The sequence below is a fragment of the Abramis brama genome (genome assembly GCF_963993115.1).
Source record: "Abramis brama genome assembly, chromosome: 6".
Classification (NCBI taxonomy): Eukaryota; Metazoa; Chordata; class Actinopteri; order Cypriniformes; family Leuciscidae; genus Abramis; species Abramis brama.
The window spans coordinates 41,775,042-41,791,574 of NC_139968.1; the positions used below are offsets into that span (position 1 = coordinate 41,775,042).

General features: G+C 38.0%; 1 protein-coding gene across 1 annotated transcript; it reads right to left on the minus strand.

Moving 5' to 3' along the window:
- Positions 1-982: 982 nt before the first annotated feature.
- cers1 (ceramide synthase 1) lies at positions 983-15,226 on the minus strand. The gene is made up of 7 exons (XM_084116171.1): positions 13,968-15,226; positions 6,825-6,984; positions 5,886-6,066; positions 4,909-5,070; positions 4,133-4,280; positions 3,339-3,463; positions 983-2,579 (listed from the first exon to the last, which is right to left on the minus strand). Exons 1-7 carry the CDS (start codon positions 14,226-14,228, stop codon positions 2,537-2,539), a joined length of 1,080 nt encoding a protein of 359 aa, XP_083972297.1. The 5' UTR covers positions 14,229-15,226; the 3' UTR covers positions 983-2,536.
- Between the last annotated feature and the right edge of the window lie 1,307 nt (positions 15,227-16,533).

The following is a 16,533-nucleotide window of genomic DNA, read 5'->3' on the forward strand; positions in this document are numbered from 1 at the left end:
ACCAGTTCACACGCTCACACGCCACACCGTGTATTTCTCACGCTGAAAAGGCAAAGTCAACCAAGTTGTCAAGCTTTATATATAACGTTGTATACGAGGCGCAGGCACACAAGTTTCCTGCCGCCAGCACGTATCTCGGCCAGATTGCGTTCGTTACTAGGCAACATAGATGCGCGAACACACGAACGTTCATTACTAGGTAACAACATCGCGCGAACACACGTCGTGATGAAGAAGGTAAGTTGGAGGAAAAATCGTCTAACATTTTTAGGCTAGAACATTTAATATATAGCCCATCGTATACATTATTATTAATGCAGTCAAAAACTCAACTACTTTGCAACCAGGCCAGAAGCTTTGGCTCAGTTTGGCTAGCTTACGTTATCTGAAACTAAGGGAAATGTTAGTGGGTATGGGAAGGAATGAAGATGTATTTCTTCATTTTATTTTAAATTATATATTTCCAAACTGTTTGGAGCAATTTGTTATATTTTTGTAATTTTTGTATATTTGTAATTTTGAAATTTTGAAATATAACATTAAAGAGTATATTTGATGTGATGAATTGCTATGTCATTTATCAGATTTACAGATTTACCAATTGTTATAATTTCAATTTGTGCTGGTTAATTATAGTTAATTATGAACAATGAAGGGTAAAATTGGGGGGCAGGGACTGGCGGGGGCGGGGCTCCATTAGGGCTCCTCCCCTAACTGCATGTGATCTCACTCCAAGCTTTTGCTAAAACTTGAGAACCCTGTTTTGTGGTGTGATTTCGTAAAGTATCTCATGCGTTCCTGCATACGACATTTGCATTAAATACTTTGATTAATTTGAGTAGTAAATGTTTCTCCATTGTAACGGACTGAATAAGCATCTACGACTAACCATTGTTTCCACTGAGTTATCAAGTTATCCATTCGTATTTATAAAATAAACACGATATATCATATTTTTTTGTATTTTTTTTTGTATTTTTTTGTCGTCAATCCGAAGCTTCTGTGACGCAACGGATGCTCGCAGGAAAAAAAAAATCCACTGAAGGAATGCAAGCAGTATTTTTGTAATCCAGACATTGAAAGTGATTTTCACTCATCTACATTCAAACACGGTAATACTGTACAAACATGATTTTGATTGATGCAGATCAGGCTGATTTTTTTAGGTGGTGGTAATTGTGTTAGTAGATGTAAAAAAAAAGAAAAAAAGAACAAGGCAACTGATGTACTAGTATGGTGGTTCTCAACTGGTTTTGCTTCAGGACACAAATTTTATATAATATTTGCCTGGTTTCACAGACAGGGCTTTCATTAAGCCAGGATTAGGCCTTAGTTCAATTAGGACATTTAAGTAGCTTTTATAAACATGCCTTAGAAAAAAACACTGATGTGCATCTTGAGACAAAACAATGGCACTGAGTCATATTTTAAGATGTGCAAGTTGCTTTCAGTTAAAACAGCTCAAACATGCATTTTAGTCTGGGACTAGACTTAAGCCTTGTCTGTGAAGCCGGGGGTCTGTGGGTCATTCAAAGGTTTAAAGAAGTGCTTAAACTTTAAATGTATTAATATTACCATGAAAGTATTCTGTATAATTTTTTAGTTCAAATAACAAAACATTCTAAATTCAAGATTCATATTGAAAAGCAAAATTACATCAGATATTAAATCTTGTTTTTTCACAAATTTATCAAAATTAATCAAGTTTTTTTTTTTTTTCTGATTAATATGAACCCATATTTATTCTAGTCTAGGTGTTTTTTTAACCTTGCAAAGTTGTTTTTTATGAGGTTGGCATATGTCTAATTTGACTTTCTATAATAATGAACATGAATTTGTGACAAAAATCCAATGAGTGTGAATGGGTGTACAGCCTGCCCTTTGATGCCAACAACTAAATATATGGTAAGAATTTCTATTTATTTTACTACTGTAATTATTCATGATTTCATGGTTAATTGCATTTGCATTATTTGCATTAACATTATATTAATTTAACATGGCCTTCCCCTGCTTTTCAGATCAGATCTTCGACCAATTGAGAACCACTCCACTAATACCCACTACAACAAGATACCTACTAACTCTTTTTAATGCCTTCACTCCTGGAATTAAAATACACCAGAAAAACAAAAAACAAAAAGTCTAAATCTAATCAAACAAACTGTCAACCACAAAACCTGATTATAATGTTTTCCACTGTTCTCCTAAATGCATGGTATTGTATTTCATTTCCAGAGATATCCTAGTCACTCTCGCCATAAGTTCCCGATTTAAAAAATAATAGATTCATTTACTCGTTTAACTTAAATTAACATTTTTAAAGCAATATATGAGACGGATAACAAATAACATTCACAGTGCTATGATTATATTATAATAACAGTGACTAATTAAAACAAAGACGATGGTTGATTTGTTTCTTATTCTCTGTATGACTGTCCAAGCACCTTGGCGATCCGAGGGTAGAATCAACTAGGTCACATAAGTACCTTGCAGTCATGGTTAAGTGCCTGCAGATGGCAGCATCTAGATATTATTGATGTTTCTTCTTGCTGGTCCCATTCTGCACGTGTTTCCTAAGAGGAAGGAATATGCATAAAAAGCACAGAGTCAGGCTAGAAAGAGGTGATCACAGGATGCATGTGGTATGGTTGGATATCACTTCACTTCAAGGTCAGAAAGATAAGGACAGGACTAATGCTATGACGCTAGTCACATCTACACGAGACTGCACTCTCATCCAATCGCCAATCAGGTCAAAACAGACGGCCACACTCTGTGATCTCAGATTGCGTTACCCTAAACCTAAAGCTATTGATGTCAACAGGCATGTGGCACAAAGCTACCTTACTAGAGCTATAACAAATACTGGCCAACGGTGAAACTTTTAAAAGAGCTGGAGCCCAGATTTGGCAGAAATAAAGTGTAGAATATAGCCTTGTTTTATATACTCTTCTGGTCTAATAAGCTTTATAATTTTTGGTAAAGCAAAACTACAGAAAATTAACATTATGCTGCTTTAAAGTTAGGTTGGAATAAGCATATTTTTTGGGTTAAGTGCACATGTACATCACCGCATAATTACAATTACCAGTAGGAATAACCAAAAAATGTGGTTCAAAAGAAATTATTTGAACGCTCATCAAATTGCAATTGCACCTTTTCAACTCGAAAGTAGAAACTTCCCAAGGGGACTTTGAAGGACTGATGTTTTTAGGTAGTAGACTTTGCAAGTCTCAATTCAGCCTCAACTGCTATTCAACCACACGACTTCCTTTTTATTACGTGCACATGCTGTATACACGAACCACAGACTGCTGCATCTCTCCACTTACCCTTCGTTAGACATCTGATCATTAGTGTCTGTTCTCTCCTTTAGTTGATCTTCCTCGTACTCTCGGACATCGTTTACTTCCTTCATCTGGCCCGTCAGGACCTTCGCCACAAACAGCACGATGAACTGAAAAAAGAGCCCAAATGTCTTGACATTTTACAGACACTTTTCAAAGCAATAAGATAGAAACGCAACTTGAATTGGGTAAATGCTTGTAGGTTCTCTGCTAGTTACCAAAAGTTACTTTGTAGGTTAAAATTCAAATGGACAGTTATTGGGATCTGTCAAGGTAGTGTGCACTGTATTACAAGAAGCTTGGGGTTAAGTATCTGCTAGATAGATAGCTAGCTAACATGAACTGATGCCACTGATAACAGGGCAATAGAAAGAAGTCGTTTTAGTATAATATTTTATCTTAAGCAACTTAAAGTACACTTATTCCTAGGACAATATCTCTTGAGCAGTTGTCTCTAACCCTGTTCCTGGAGGACAGGACAGTACATATTTTGGATACCTTGCTTATTTGACACTCATTCAAGGTCTTGAATCTTGACTGTCAAAGCAGGTGTGTTTGATTTGGAGACAACCAAAATCTGCACGGTTGGGAGTACTCCAGTACCAGGGTTGGGAAACAATACTCTTGAGCGACCTAGGGCCTCTCTAATGGACTTGTTAAAGGGCACCATGATAATAGCTCTCGGTGGACTCATTAAAAGGCTCAAGCCAGCAACCTTTGGGTTACTAGCACTGAGCCTTCCTATACTACCACTGTCTTCTGAAACCACCCATTCTTACCAGGAACCAGTAGATGTTCATGAGAAGCAGAGCAAGCAGGAGTGTGTTGAAGAAGAAGTAGAAAGGGATGTTGGGAACTGACTGGATGCTGGTGATGCAGGAGGCCCACAGAACTTTAAGCGGGAACCAGTACAAACGGAACCAAAACCTGCACAAATGGCAAGAACAAACTAGATGAAGCCAACTACATCTTTCAAGCATCCTCTGGACACACACAAAAAAACACAGCAAAAGTGCTAACAAGTAGTTGTTACATGAACAAGGGATTCTGTGGAGCAGAGATGGGGAATCTGGCCCTCGATGGCTACTGTCCTGCATAGCTTAACTCTACCCCTAATCAAACACCTGCCTGTAATGTCTAAGTAATCATGAACATGTTTTCCAACTCTGCAGGACCGTGGACCTCGATGGTCAGAGTTGCCTAACCCTGCTGTAGACCCTTATATGGGTAATTTCATTTAACCAAATAGGGCATGTTTCTGGATGAGCATCCTTTGTTTTTGCACAGCATTCCTATCATTCTTTCCTAACACTAAACCAGGGTTACTCAATCCTGCTCCTGGAGGTCTACCTTGCTTCATAGTTTAGACCCAGAAATTACTTTAGAAAAAGTTTTGTTCAAGCAAAATCAGAGGGTAATGATCATTTGATTGGAATGTTGTTCCAGGACCAACAAAGGAATTAAGTCAACTTTAATTCTTGTATACATTTTCCATCCTGTGTCATGTTTGCATCAATAACAGCTTCTGGTTTCTTGATCAACAGGCAAGCCTCACCATGTGATGCTAAAGCTAATGGCACCCATGTTGGACAGGACATCATTGATGAAGTACTCTTTCCCTCCCCGGATCTTGAAATAAACGTTGACCTTGGTGAATTCCAACTGTATGTCATTGATGTCGTGAAGAAAGAGGACGAGAATGCCAATGTTGTGGTATCTGAGGACGATATGTTCAAAAACATGAACAGTGATAAGTGGTTTATGAACTGTGGCTTTTAGTGGCATAGCATTGAGCTAATTCTTTTTTTGTTTATTCTTTAAGATGCAAGTTTTTATTGTTGTAACCTGGGTTTGAAATTTACTTTTTCACTCGCTGGCCAATTTGGCTACAAGATTTTTAAGTTACTGGCCATTCAGAACTTCTACTAGCCAAGAAAGAAAGAAAGAAAGAAAGAAAGAAACCAGATTTACTACATATAATAAAATTTGGACTTTATACATTAATTTCTTATTCAAACAAAATCCTGTCATCCAGCCATCTCCTCCCTTCCTCTTTCATCCTCATCACCAAAAATGTGTTTTAGGTTGACAGATCAATACAGTACAAAAAATAACAATTCTTTTGTTAACCAAATGCTTTTTAATCTTCACTACTGCTTCAATGCAAATGAACAAGCATGCTGTTATTTGTAGCGGGTAGATATGTGTATGATCAAGAAAGCCAGATATGAGCAGATTTTGTGCAATACACTGTATTTAATATATCATGATGACTCACGAGTATTTGCGCTAAATCTGCACAGATTTGGCAGATTTACACAGACTTCCCCAGCAAAGTGAGTAAACATAATAAGTAACATGGCAAACTGGCTAGTGATTTGACAGCATTACCCGTCACAGTTGATTTTTACCCGCATTTGGGGGGTTGGCGGGTGTTAAATTCAAACCCTGGTTGTAACTATGAAAACTAAAACTTAAAAACAAACAGGCTGTAGATAAGCTGCTTAAAAAAAGCCTGTAAATTTGCCTGACCTAAAGGCGTAGGAGAATGTGATCAGGGCCAGAGTGATGAAGTGATGCACCACCATGACAAGGGAGTCCTTCCTCCATGCGTCCATATAGACCGTTGCATATATCGAATGGCCGTAGAAGCTGCCCTGGATAAGGTAAGCTATCGCAATATCGGTGGGTACTGACATCCCACTCTTCCAGTCTAGACCGAAAAGACAGAACAAAATAGTGACACTCCACAACCATAAAAACAACAACACCAGATGGTAATGACCTTGACTTGCTGGCAAAAAGTGGACACTGGCCTCATAAAACAGATGGTTTATGCTGATATAGTAGAGCTTAAAGCTGTTCATCTGTTACTCTCCAGGGGTGTTCAAGATGCCATTCATTTTCAATGACAGTTAATGGTTTCTGTAAACAGCAATCTTTGCCATTGTGACAATCTTTATTGGGATTTATAAAGTAGTATCGTACCATTCATGCAAATGAGTAGTGAGATGATACAGCAACTACCAATTGGAGTGTAAATGGTTATCAGTGGCCTGATAAGTGAAAATGGGATTTCAGAATAACTAATTATATTGATAAGGAGTGTTAACGGATAATAGTAACTTGTGACCTTTAATGTTTATTCACTATATTAATCATTCATATTAGTGTTTATTCAGATTTTTAGTCATTAAACATTGACAAAAGCAATCACCAAAAATCTTTTACTCAACAAATGGGCCTTTCCCAACATCTGGGAAAGTTTCAGAAGTTTCCTGGGACTTTCAAGGATCCTGTACATTTTAAATAAGCATTTTTTAAGCATTAAATGTTTTTTTGTACCATCTGACATGTTCAAGAGTAGCATATAAACTGTAAACTAAGCAACTCAAAAAAGCTTGTAACTCAAAAGGGTTTAATTAAATAATGACAAGCAATAACAGGATGTGCGTCAGCTTTAAAGCTTACCGTAAAACACAGACGGTGGGTTCTGAAAGAAGGAATAACTAGTGAAAAACAAAAGGTAGGTGCTGTATGACCATGACATTGTGTAGAAGACCAGCTTCCACGCGCTCTCCGGCATCTTTGAGACATCTTTTGATGGGATACAACACCATTGTCCAAAAGGCTGTGGAAGACAAGAGGAAAGAATGAAATTGTAATGCTAGCATTTGCATAGCAGGTGTTCATTCATCAACAAAGACTTCTAGCAACTGAATTGCAGAGGATCAATGATACTACACAATGCTACCAGGTAAAATTATCAACAGAAAAGCTCATGTACACACCTGTAACAGTAAATTTCGACTCATTTGTGCATTTAATTTGCTTAGAATTGAATGTTTATAATTTACTGTGTATTTCTTCCTAGGTGCTGCCGCTTTTGTGATTTCACATAAAAGGATGAGTCATGAAAAGGCCATTCTAATTAGCTCACACATCAGATGACTCAAACGGCCCACTGACGGTAATAGCCTAAAGCTAAAGTTGTACTCCATCCATGCTAAACTTTGTGTGTGCTCACGTGCCTTCACCTTATCTCTCCCATGACAGACTATCCTGCTTGTGTGGACACAAAATCCGAATGTCACAGTAACTGAAGATGCTAAAGGCTTGACTTAATCATTTATCTATTCACAAGCATCACCTTCACTTGGCGTTATCTAATCTCCACTCCCTTCTGCCAATTACAATATATGTGTGTATATATATATATATATATATATATATATATATATATATATAGGCCACTGAAACTAGACATATACGTTGGCATCATTTGACCTCTCTTGTGCTCATAGTCTCATGGTTGCCTCTGATTGGCCAAGAGGCAATGTGGTGCGCACCGCAGGATATCCACCACGTGCATTTTGCTCTCCGCCTCCACCCGCTGGGGTTATTTATAGAGGCCAGCTGTCACCAAAATGCTCCACCCCCGTTCCTCTATCATCACCACCTCTATCTGAGTCCCGAGGTTCAGGCTGACTGCTGCTGATGTTGGTGACTGCATCATGGCTGTGATACAGAGCACACATCCCTTCTCAGCTGAACAGCCTGACATTGCTTTGCGCTCTAAAGGCCACAAATTTATCAAAGAAAAGTTAAGGTGAGTCTCAGAAAGAAAACCACGAATGAGATCTCTTTAACATCCCAGTTGCTTCTTCTAGAAGTTCAGTGGAGACTGATTCTGATTGATTCTTACTTCAGATTGATTCTCGCGTGTGTGAAAACACTATGAAAATGAAACACTATAGACTGAATACGTTATACGCATGTGCATGACATCATCGTCTTCAGAGATTCACGTATTTGTTGTTTACACAGAGACCGTTTTCAGAAACTTGCACTTTGAAACCCGTTGTCAGGCACCCAAAACGTCTTGTTGTGTAATCAAATGGCCAAAACGCATAAAAAGTTTTAAGTTTTTAGATGAAAACGGTGTTGTGTAAATGACGTTAGAGTTAACGATGCCGACTCGCCATCTCCACAGTGAATGTGCCTACAGAGAGAAACGCAACTGTCATACGGATAACATAATCAGAGAGTATTTGTTTTCTATTTGAATTGGTTTGTTTAAAAGTAGACATTTTATATTTCTCATGTCTGTGAGGCAAGTAGCAAAAGTTGAGTTGCGGCTCATTTACGGCGTGAATTTGCCACTTCCCGTGTGTTTTTTCTGTTTTTAGCTATGCTATCCACCTCAGTTTCTTACGATGTCAACTGTGTTTAATTGGTGTCTCTTGTCATTTCTCCTTAGGATTTGCTGTTGAAACTTGATACCTAATTAAACACAACTGAGCTTTCCAATAAGTCTACTGAGCTTTGGAAGAGCAACTTAGAAGTTTCCTCTGGGAATGCTTGTTATGGAGGACACGTTGCAACCCATATTAGGCCACCGACTACTTTTGCTCCATCTCTCAGGACATGAATGGCAAGCAAAACCGAGGGCTGAACTGAACCTGATGACCGAATGCGACTGAAACACATTTTGTTCTGGGGTCTCGTACAAGGGCCGACCCGTCGATTAAACATGCAGTTTCCATAGCAACTATTTGAGGATAGCAGGTGGTTTTGTAAAATAAATCAAAGACAAATCACAACAAACACAATGTAAAAGAACGAGCCCATCTCCCACATATGTAAAATGTAACCTTACTGGTTTGTTGCTCTCTTTGGATCTGCGTTATATTAAAAGCGCAACTTAAAGGAATAGTCCATCCAAGAATGAAAAGTTGTGTCATTTATAACCCATAGCCTATGCTATAATTTTTTTCCTTAATGCAGGTTGTATTGGTATGGATCACTTGTGGTCACTTGCCATTTTAAGAAACTAAAAGAGTATATTCTTCTATTAAATGTTCTTTGAATTTAACCTGTTTGCATAGCCATCGTTGTGTGTTAAAGGTAAAATAAGTAAAAAACTATGTTAAACAGCACATTGCAACTTTACATGGCGGATTTGAAGCAAATTTCACTGGACAGTGGACAGAGAACAGCGAACAAAAATAGCTGAGGTCTTTCTTTAACAGTGGAAAAACTACAACAAACACCTCTAAAAACACATTCACATTCACAGCCAAAATAACTTGTGAACTTTCTGCATCAAGTTTCAAAATATCTGTTATACAGCTGTTAGAACAAGATAAGGGAGGATAAACAATGACAAGTGTTCATTTTTCACTTAACTATTCCTTTAAAAGAAACGTACAAAGATCAGAACATTCAAACAGAATTCCAATATAGTTTTAAGGCGGGTGCACAGGCTGTGCGGTTTATTTGGCCGTCTGAGACAAATTTTGCAAATCCTAAAAGATTCCTCTCATCCTAGGCTAAAATCTGAAGTCTTTAATTGTTAGTTTGATTACAAACAGGCATGACTTCAGGCCTGAATATCTTGAGCTTCTTGGCAAATAATATGACGTCAAAATCCAAAACACTCTTTCATGGAGTGGGATATTATTTGACTTATATTTGATATTAAAGACTTCAGATTTTAGCCTAGGATTAGAGGAATCTTTTAGGATTTGCAAAATTTGCTTCGCCCATGACCACTGACGGACTGTCCCGTGTTAGCATATTTCCTCTATTAGCATATTTTCCGTATTTGCATATTTCCACCCTCAGCCATTTGTGTATGTCCACCAAGGCAGCACTTTATGTGTCTTGTGTCGACACGCCCCATGGAAGAGAGGGGTGTGGTGAGCAGTTGCTCATTATCATTTAAAGACACGTGCACTGAAACGGGTCGCTGTGAACAGAGCTGTTTTTGAGGAGGTAAAAAGGGTGTTGTTTTACACAACCATTGAGGAATTTTATCCAAAGTGTGTTACAAACTTTACACGAAGACCCTAAAGAATCATACCAACTTGTGGAAAATGGGCATTTGATGACCCCTTTAAAGTCAGAAAAAGCCCTTTTCCAATTCTTTGGAGGGTCAAGAGTCAGAAAACAGATAAAAGCATCTCCACATGGCCAGATGGAGCCACAGAGCCTCATCGTCTCACTTGCCCCTCAAACACCCACCTCCTTCCTCCCTGTTGGGCTGAGCTGTATTTCCTCAGGCTTTGATTGTTCTCGGAATAACTAGTTTGTTTTCTGCTGTCATTTCAGATTAAGTTGATGTATCTAGTCGAGGGATCAGAGTACTTGAAACAGGGCGGCACAAAGAGGAAGGAAGGATGCAGACTACGATGCCTACCGATAATGGCATGCAATTTCCACTCCGAGCACCAAACATTTAAGAAACACATCAATGCTTGCATCTGACAGTGCAATCAAGTCTCTGGGAGGACACAAATTAAACGGGTGCTTTAATTGCCTTTCAGAGTCAATGTACGGGGCAGCACATTTCTAATGGTTTCCTTATGTTATCAGTTGGTCACCATAGATGTTATTGAGTTTTTTTTCAAAATAATCTTTTGTCTGCATTGGCCGATAACTTTTAGTGCTTGGTCAACTACCATAAGTGTTTATTTTTCTTTGCTGAAGTTCTACCATTTTATTCCATCCAATTATCATTAAATGTATCTATTGAACACTGGCGTTCATTTTGCCGATAGTGCCATTTTCAAAATAACATCTACAGCACAAAAGTAAAACTAGGTTCACGTACATAACATTGATTGACAATCTTGCAACGGGTAAGTAAACTAAAAATCAATGCACCTGCTGTTCTCGTAATTATGTTTGTGCAGCATGTGTTACGAATGTAAACTGGTGAAACGCATGTCTGTAATTGTACTATCTTAAGAGCTGATGACCTCTGTATGTACGACTGCTGTTAAGACACCGAACTCAAAGGTTATTGTCTGCAGAATACACAGCGTGACATGATATTCCCTTGAAGCTGTTCAAACAGCCAAAGTTTATCTTAGTGGTGATGTTGTTTGCCAGAACATGATGTTGTTGGCAAGTTTGATTTTAGATTAGTGATTAATGAAATAAATAATCTCTGGTCCAGTGAATGTTGGTCATTACAGTCTCATCAAAGGTCATAACAGCATGCGTTCGGCTGTCCAGCATGCCATCAACACCTTGATTTTTTCACACACACAGTTTACAGTACTGGCCAGATGGCCTTTTGCCTTCTCGTCCATTGAGTCTGAGAACGTGAAAGTGCATGGGAACTTTAAAAATGAATGGGCCTCATTATCGCTAAGAGCTGATGCCATAAATTGTTTATTAGGTAACATGGAGATTCGTTTAAAAACCAAGTAGAGAGATCATGTTACGTACCGCACGTATGTGTTTGAGTGCAGGACATAGTCCACAAACACTTTAAAATCTGCAGACTATGTCAGAAATTATCTCCCAAGACATACGAGACAATCTTGTGGCCAAAGTACAGTAAAACTGCAGTTGTGAGCTCACACAGCCAAAAACAGTTTCAAAAGGGCTTGTACACTATATTCCATGTCTTCTGAAGTCATGATAACTTAGTGTGAAGAACTGACTCATATTTAAGTTGTTTATCATTAAAACATAGCATATGTATGTGCTATCTTTGGAGCATTAATGAATAAGAATGAATCATTCTTTTGAGTCAGATCTTTACAATGAATCATTTCATTTAAAGTTCAAAGTTATCGGGTTCTTGAGTTCAACTCACTGACTCAATCATTCCAGGGGTTGACAGCTCACTGGAGGGGAAGACTATCAGTGAATATCAGTAGCCACGTTTCCATTTCCCTTCAAATTGCACAAATTGAATCGCTTGCATGAGGTGGTTTTTCAGGCAACTCGAAAAAGGAATATTTTGCAAAACGGCAACAGTTTTTGCACATTTACAGGTCACCTGACATAGATGGCGCGGTGTGTTTGGACAGAAGACGAGACAGAGTTCTTCATTAAACTCAAAAGACAAAAGTATCACAGGAATACTGGATTCTAAACCACAAAGAAATGCCACAATTTATCAAGAGCTTGAAGCAGATAAGAGGGAGAAACACTTCATACGAGCCGCTCAAAAGCTTTCCTTGCCATTAATGCTTGAATAACACGCCTACGTCTCCTTCCATTAAACATAATGGCTAGTTATGGCTGCGATATACATAAACCTACCAACATCCGCCACCATGATTTTTTAAATGACTTATCGCAAGAGGAAAAAATTAAGTTTCAGACGCATAACATCGGTTAATGGAAACAGCATCATTTCGGGATAGTTTTAAATCAACATATCGCAAATCTGTAATTGAAACGTCACTATTGAAAGCTATTCTATGACTTCTATAAAAATAACTGGTCATATTTGGGTGAACTATTCACACCAGAATCCCATCTTGTGCCTATTGATTCATTTTTTTTTTTTTTTTGGCACGCTTTAAGCATGCGATGGTTTGATCAAATGGCTATATGATGACTTTAATCTTGCGCTATATTGAAGGAGAGACCCTCTTTCATGGAGAGGGATATTATTAGCCAAAGAAGCACAAGATGTTCAGATCTGAAACACATTGATAAGTGACTAACTCACTTTTTCATTTTCTAAGTCATGCCTGTTTTTAATCACAAACTGCAGTGCTGCAACTCTTTGCCAAGACCTCACACTCTCTTACTCAAGAGTTACAGGCCAGACAAGGTCCTGACACGTCACATATTTCCGTATAAACATCACGCCAGCCGTCAGGGTTTCTCCACGTGCTGAGAGTAAGGAATTTACAGGAGGAGGAATTAAACCGCAGCCCAGAGTAAACATGGATGCAGAGGCCCATGAATCATGACGGCATTGATCCCAGTAATTGCAGCACATCAGCAGAGCTCAAACAAGAGTCATCAAAACACTTTCAGGACAGGAAGTGAAACCAACGTTTGCCGCATGCATCAACTTAGCTGAACATTAGCAACAAATGCAAAATGTGGCATATCATAGTCTCAGAAACAAGGCAATTTGCCCGTTTATGTCTGGGAAACTTGATAGTTAATGTAACCTGTTTGCATAGCCATCGTTGTATGTAAAAGGTAAAATGCAAAGTAAAAAACTATGTAAAACAGCTCTTGAGCACATTGCAACTTTACATGGTGAGTTTCAAGCACATTTCAGTGGACAGTGAACAGCAAACAAAAATAGCTGTGGTCTTTCTTTAACAGAGGAAAAACTACACCAAACACCTCGAAAAACTGCCAAATTCACAGTCGAAATAACTTGTGAACTTCTGCATCAAGTGTTAAACGTCTGCTTTTCAGAAACAACAACAGCTTTTGAGAAAATGAGAGGCGTTTGCTTGTGAACAACTCACTCAGATCACTAAAACTAAGTATGCGTAGCAGTCCTAGTGATGCTTGACTACACAAACATCACTAATCTCAGAAACACACACTTACTCACATCTATCCTCAAATGACCTTTAGTATACAAATGGTGATGCAAATGTCCAATGTTTTGAAACAACTTCAGATATTCATTGGGGGCGTCAATGATGCTTTCAAAACCTGGTGTTTAATATTCATTTATTAACAGGCTTCTCCACTGAACTTGAAAGTTTTTCAGTGACCGATACCGAAATATGAATTGTTTAAATAAAATTAACACCTATTTTATACAATATATATAATCGGCCTAGTCAGTATCAGTTGTATTTGTATTGACCGTGGCTTCTGAAGTATATTTACCTCAAAGATGTACACGGTCAGTCCTTTGCGCACCTTCGTCCACATGACCGCGCTCATGAAGAACATGAAGATCTCAATCCAGGTTATGTAGGCATGATCCAGCAAGGTTTTTCTGGACAGGTCCAGTCCGCAGTCTTTACAGTCTCTAAAGGCACTGAAAATGACTGAATATGCTCTAGTGATGAGCTCAATGTAGCCAGGCATGATCTCCATCTCCAGGCCATCACTAGAAGACCCGTCTTCCATGTGATTGGTGTCCATTACGCTAGAAATACTATAGTAATTGCTATAACAACAAGCCACTTAGGGGTTAAAAAGCAATGGAGATGCACAATGCAAAAGTGCCACCAGCTATAGCTGCTGTAAACCTTAAGCTGATTATGGCATTCAAAGTGTCCTGTCTGTCTTTCCTTGTCTTCTAAATTAAGACTGATAAACTACTAATGCCAATTAACAAATTATGCCAAACAAACAGATTCCAACACTAACCCCTAATAACAAAGAGCAAAAAAAAATATTATTTAATATCCTATACTGCATACATGCCATTGGAGTGTAAAAGGATTAGTTTTCTACCACCTTCTGCTTAAATATCAACTGAAATATTCTCTGTATATAATATATTAATATTAACACTTCCCTTTCTTAATGGTTGCGAAATCCAGTGCACGGTATGTGAATCAGCATGCCTGCATTGCCTATCACAGTTCATTTATTATAGATTTAAGCAGACGGCTCACAATTTAAGCATTCTCTGAGAAATTCCGAAATGATAAGTTAAAGGTTCATCAAAATCATAACCTCTTTATATCCCGCACATGTGACGCGTGTCCGTATGCGAAATAGCGCGTCCTCTCCTTTACGTTATTCAGTAAGTATAACATCTCCTCTGGGTTTCATCTCATGTCGAGAGGTTTAAAGCAGAAATTATCCTTCAGTATGTCCATATGTGGGTCGAATATAGAGAACAGGTAGAAATAAAAATCGCCAAATGAAGCCTAAATGAACCTGCGCACAAAACCGCTCAGCGTTTGATAGGCTAACTTACATGTGATAGATTCGCAGACGCACAATGGGAAAAAACACACAAAGACAAAAAAAACAAAACAAATGTACCTAAAATCTATCTAAAGCCTCCTGTGAGGACCGACATCCGCAGAGCACTGTGAAGAAGTTGAGGTTAGTGAACCAAAAAAAAAGAAGCAGATGATGCCCTTGTGTTCATGTTAGCCGGTTCTTTTGAACAATTCAATGGAGTCGATTCGCAAAGCGGAATCACTTGACTGTAGCCATGGCAAAACGTCAGTTTGGGTGTGTAGAAAACTAACATCGATATGTTGGAAACATAAAAATAGAATACGTATAGCAATACATGACAACAGTTTAATCGCAGGGCGATTCGAAATGGTACAATTTGGAACAAACACGATCAGCATCTCAGAGAATCAAACTGGACAACGTAAATACATATACAATAAGAAACACTAATGTATATCAATGACGGCGATAAAATAGTTTAATTTAACAAAATATTTATTTAATCACCTAAGTTAAGCTTCCAAATTGTTTTAAACTGCAAATTGTTCGAATGAACCGAATCGCCAAAATGACTCAGATCAAGCGGCGGTCCGTTATCTTCAGACAGATTACAGAGAGAGAGAGAGAGAGAGAGAGAGAGAGAAAGAGAGAGAGAGAGAGAGAGAGAGAGAGCAGGAACACGTTTAAAGTGACAGTAATCATGTGGACAAATGTTGATTTTCTGCTCAATTCAAAGGTTTTCTTTATTTTTAGCAGTCGATAGGCTTTGAGACGTTTCAAATGCAATAACAAAAAACATTTTAATTTATATATTTAAAAAAAAACGTATATATTTGTATATTTATTAATAAATTAAATTGGTCACATTGAAAAAAAGGCATTAAAAAGTATATAAAGAAAATTGCTGATATTTTTTAAAGAATTTGTCCATGTTGCTGCACTTTGACACAGACGCTACAATACAACGTTGTAGCGCTGGGCGGCGCCATCGGGCTGTGTAACATCCCATAATGCGCGCTGCTTTTCTTCCATAAAAACCACCGTGGAAGGTCTAATACAAAATATAGTTTTAATAGTAATAAAAGCAAAAAAAAAAAAAAAAAAAGAAATAATGAAATATTATTAAATAGAAGAAACATTATTATCGTACTCGATTATTTCCATCTGTGGTCGCAGGTGTTAGGGTTGTTTGTGTCACTGAAGAGGATGTCATATGGTTTAAGAATTTCTAGTGTTTATTTACGGCCACCGGATGTTTTTGAATGTTTTCCATTTATAAACGGAAAAGCAGGTCAACATCCGGTGAGGATGACTCGATCTGTCTCGCACCTTTCTATGCATTCCTTGTAGAGTTCACTTACAAACATATATAAATAATAAAACACAGGTATATTAGCGATACAATTCCAGGTATGTCTCACGTAAACAACCCAATGAAACTAACGTTATCTATTAAAGGTCGACAGCCATTTTGTTTATAGAAGAAAAATCACTAGTTACGAGAGTTCCTTCATTGTTCAACAGTATT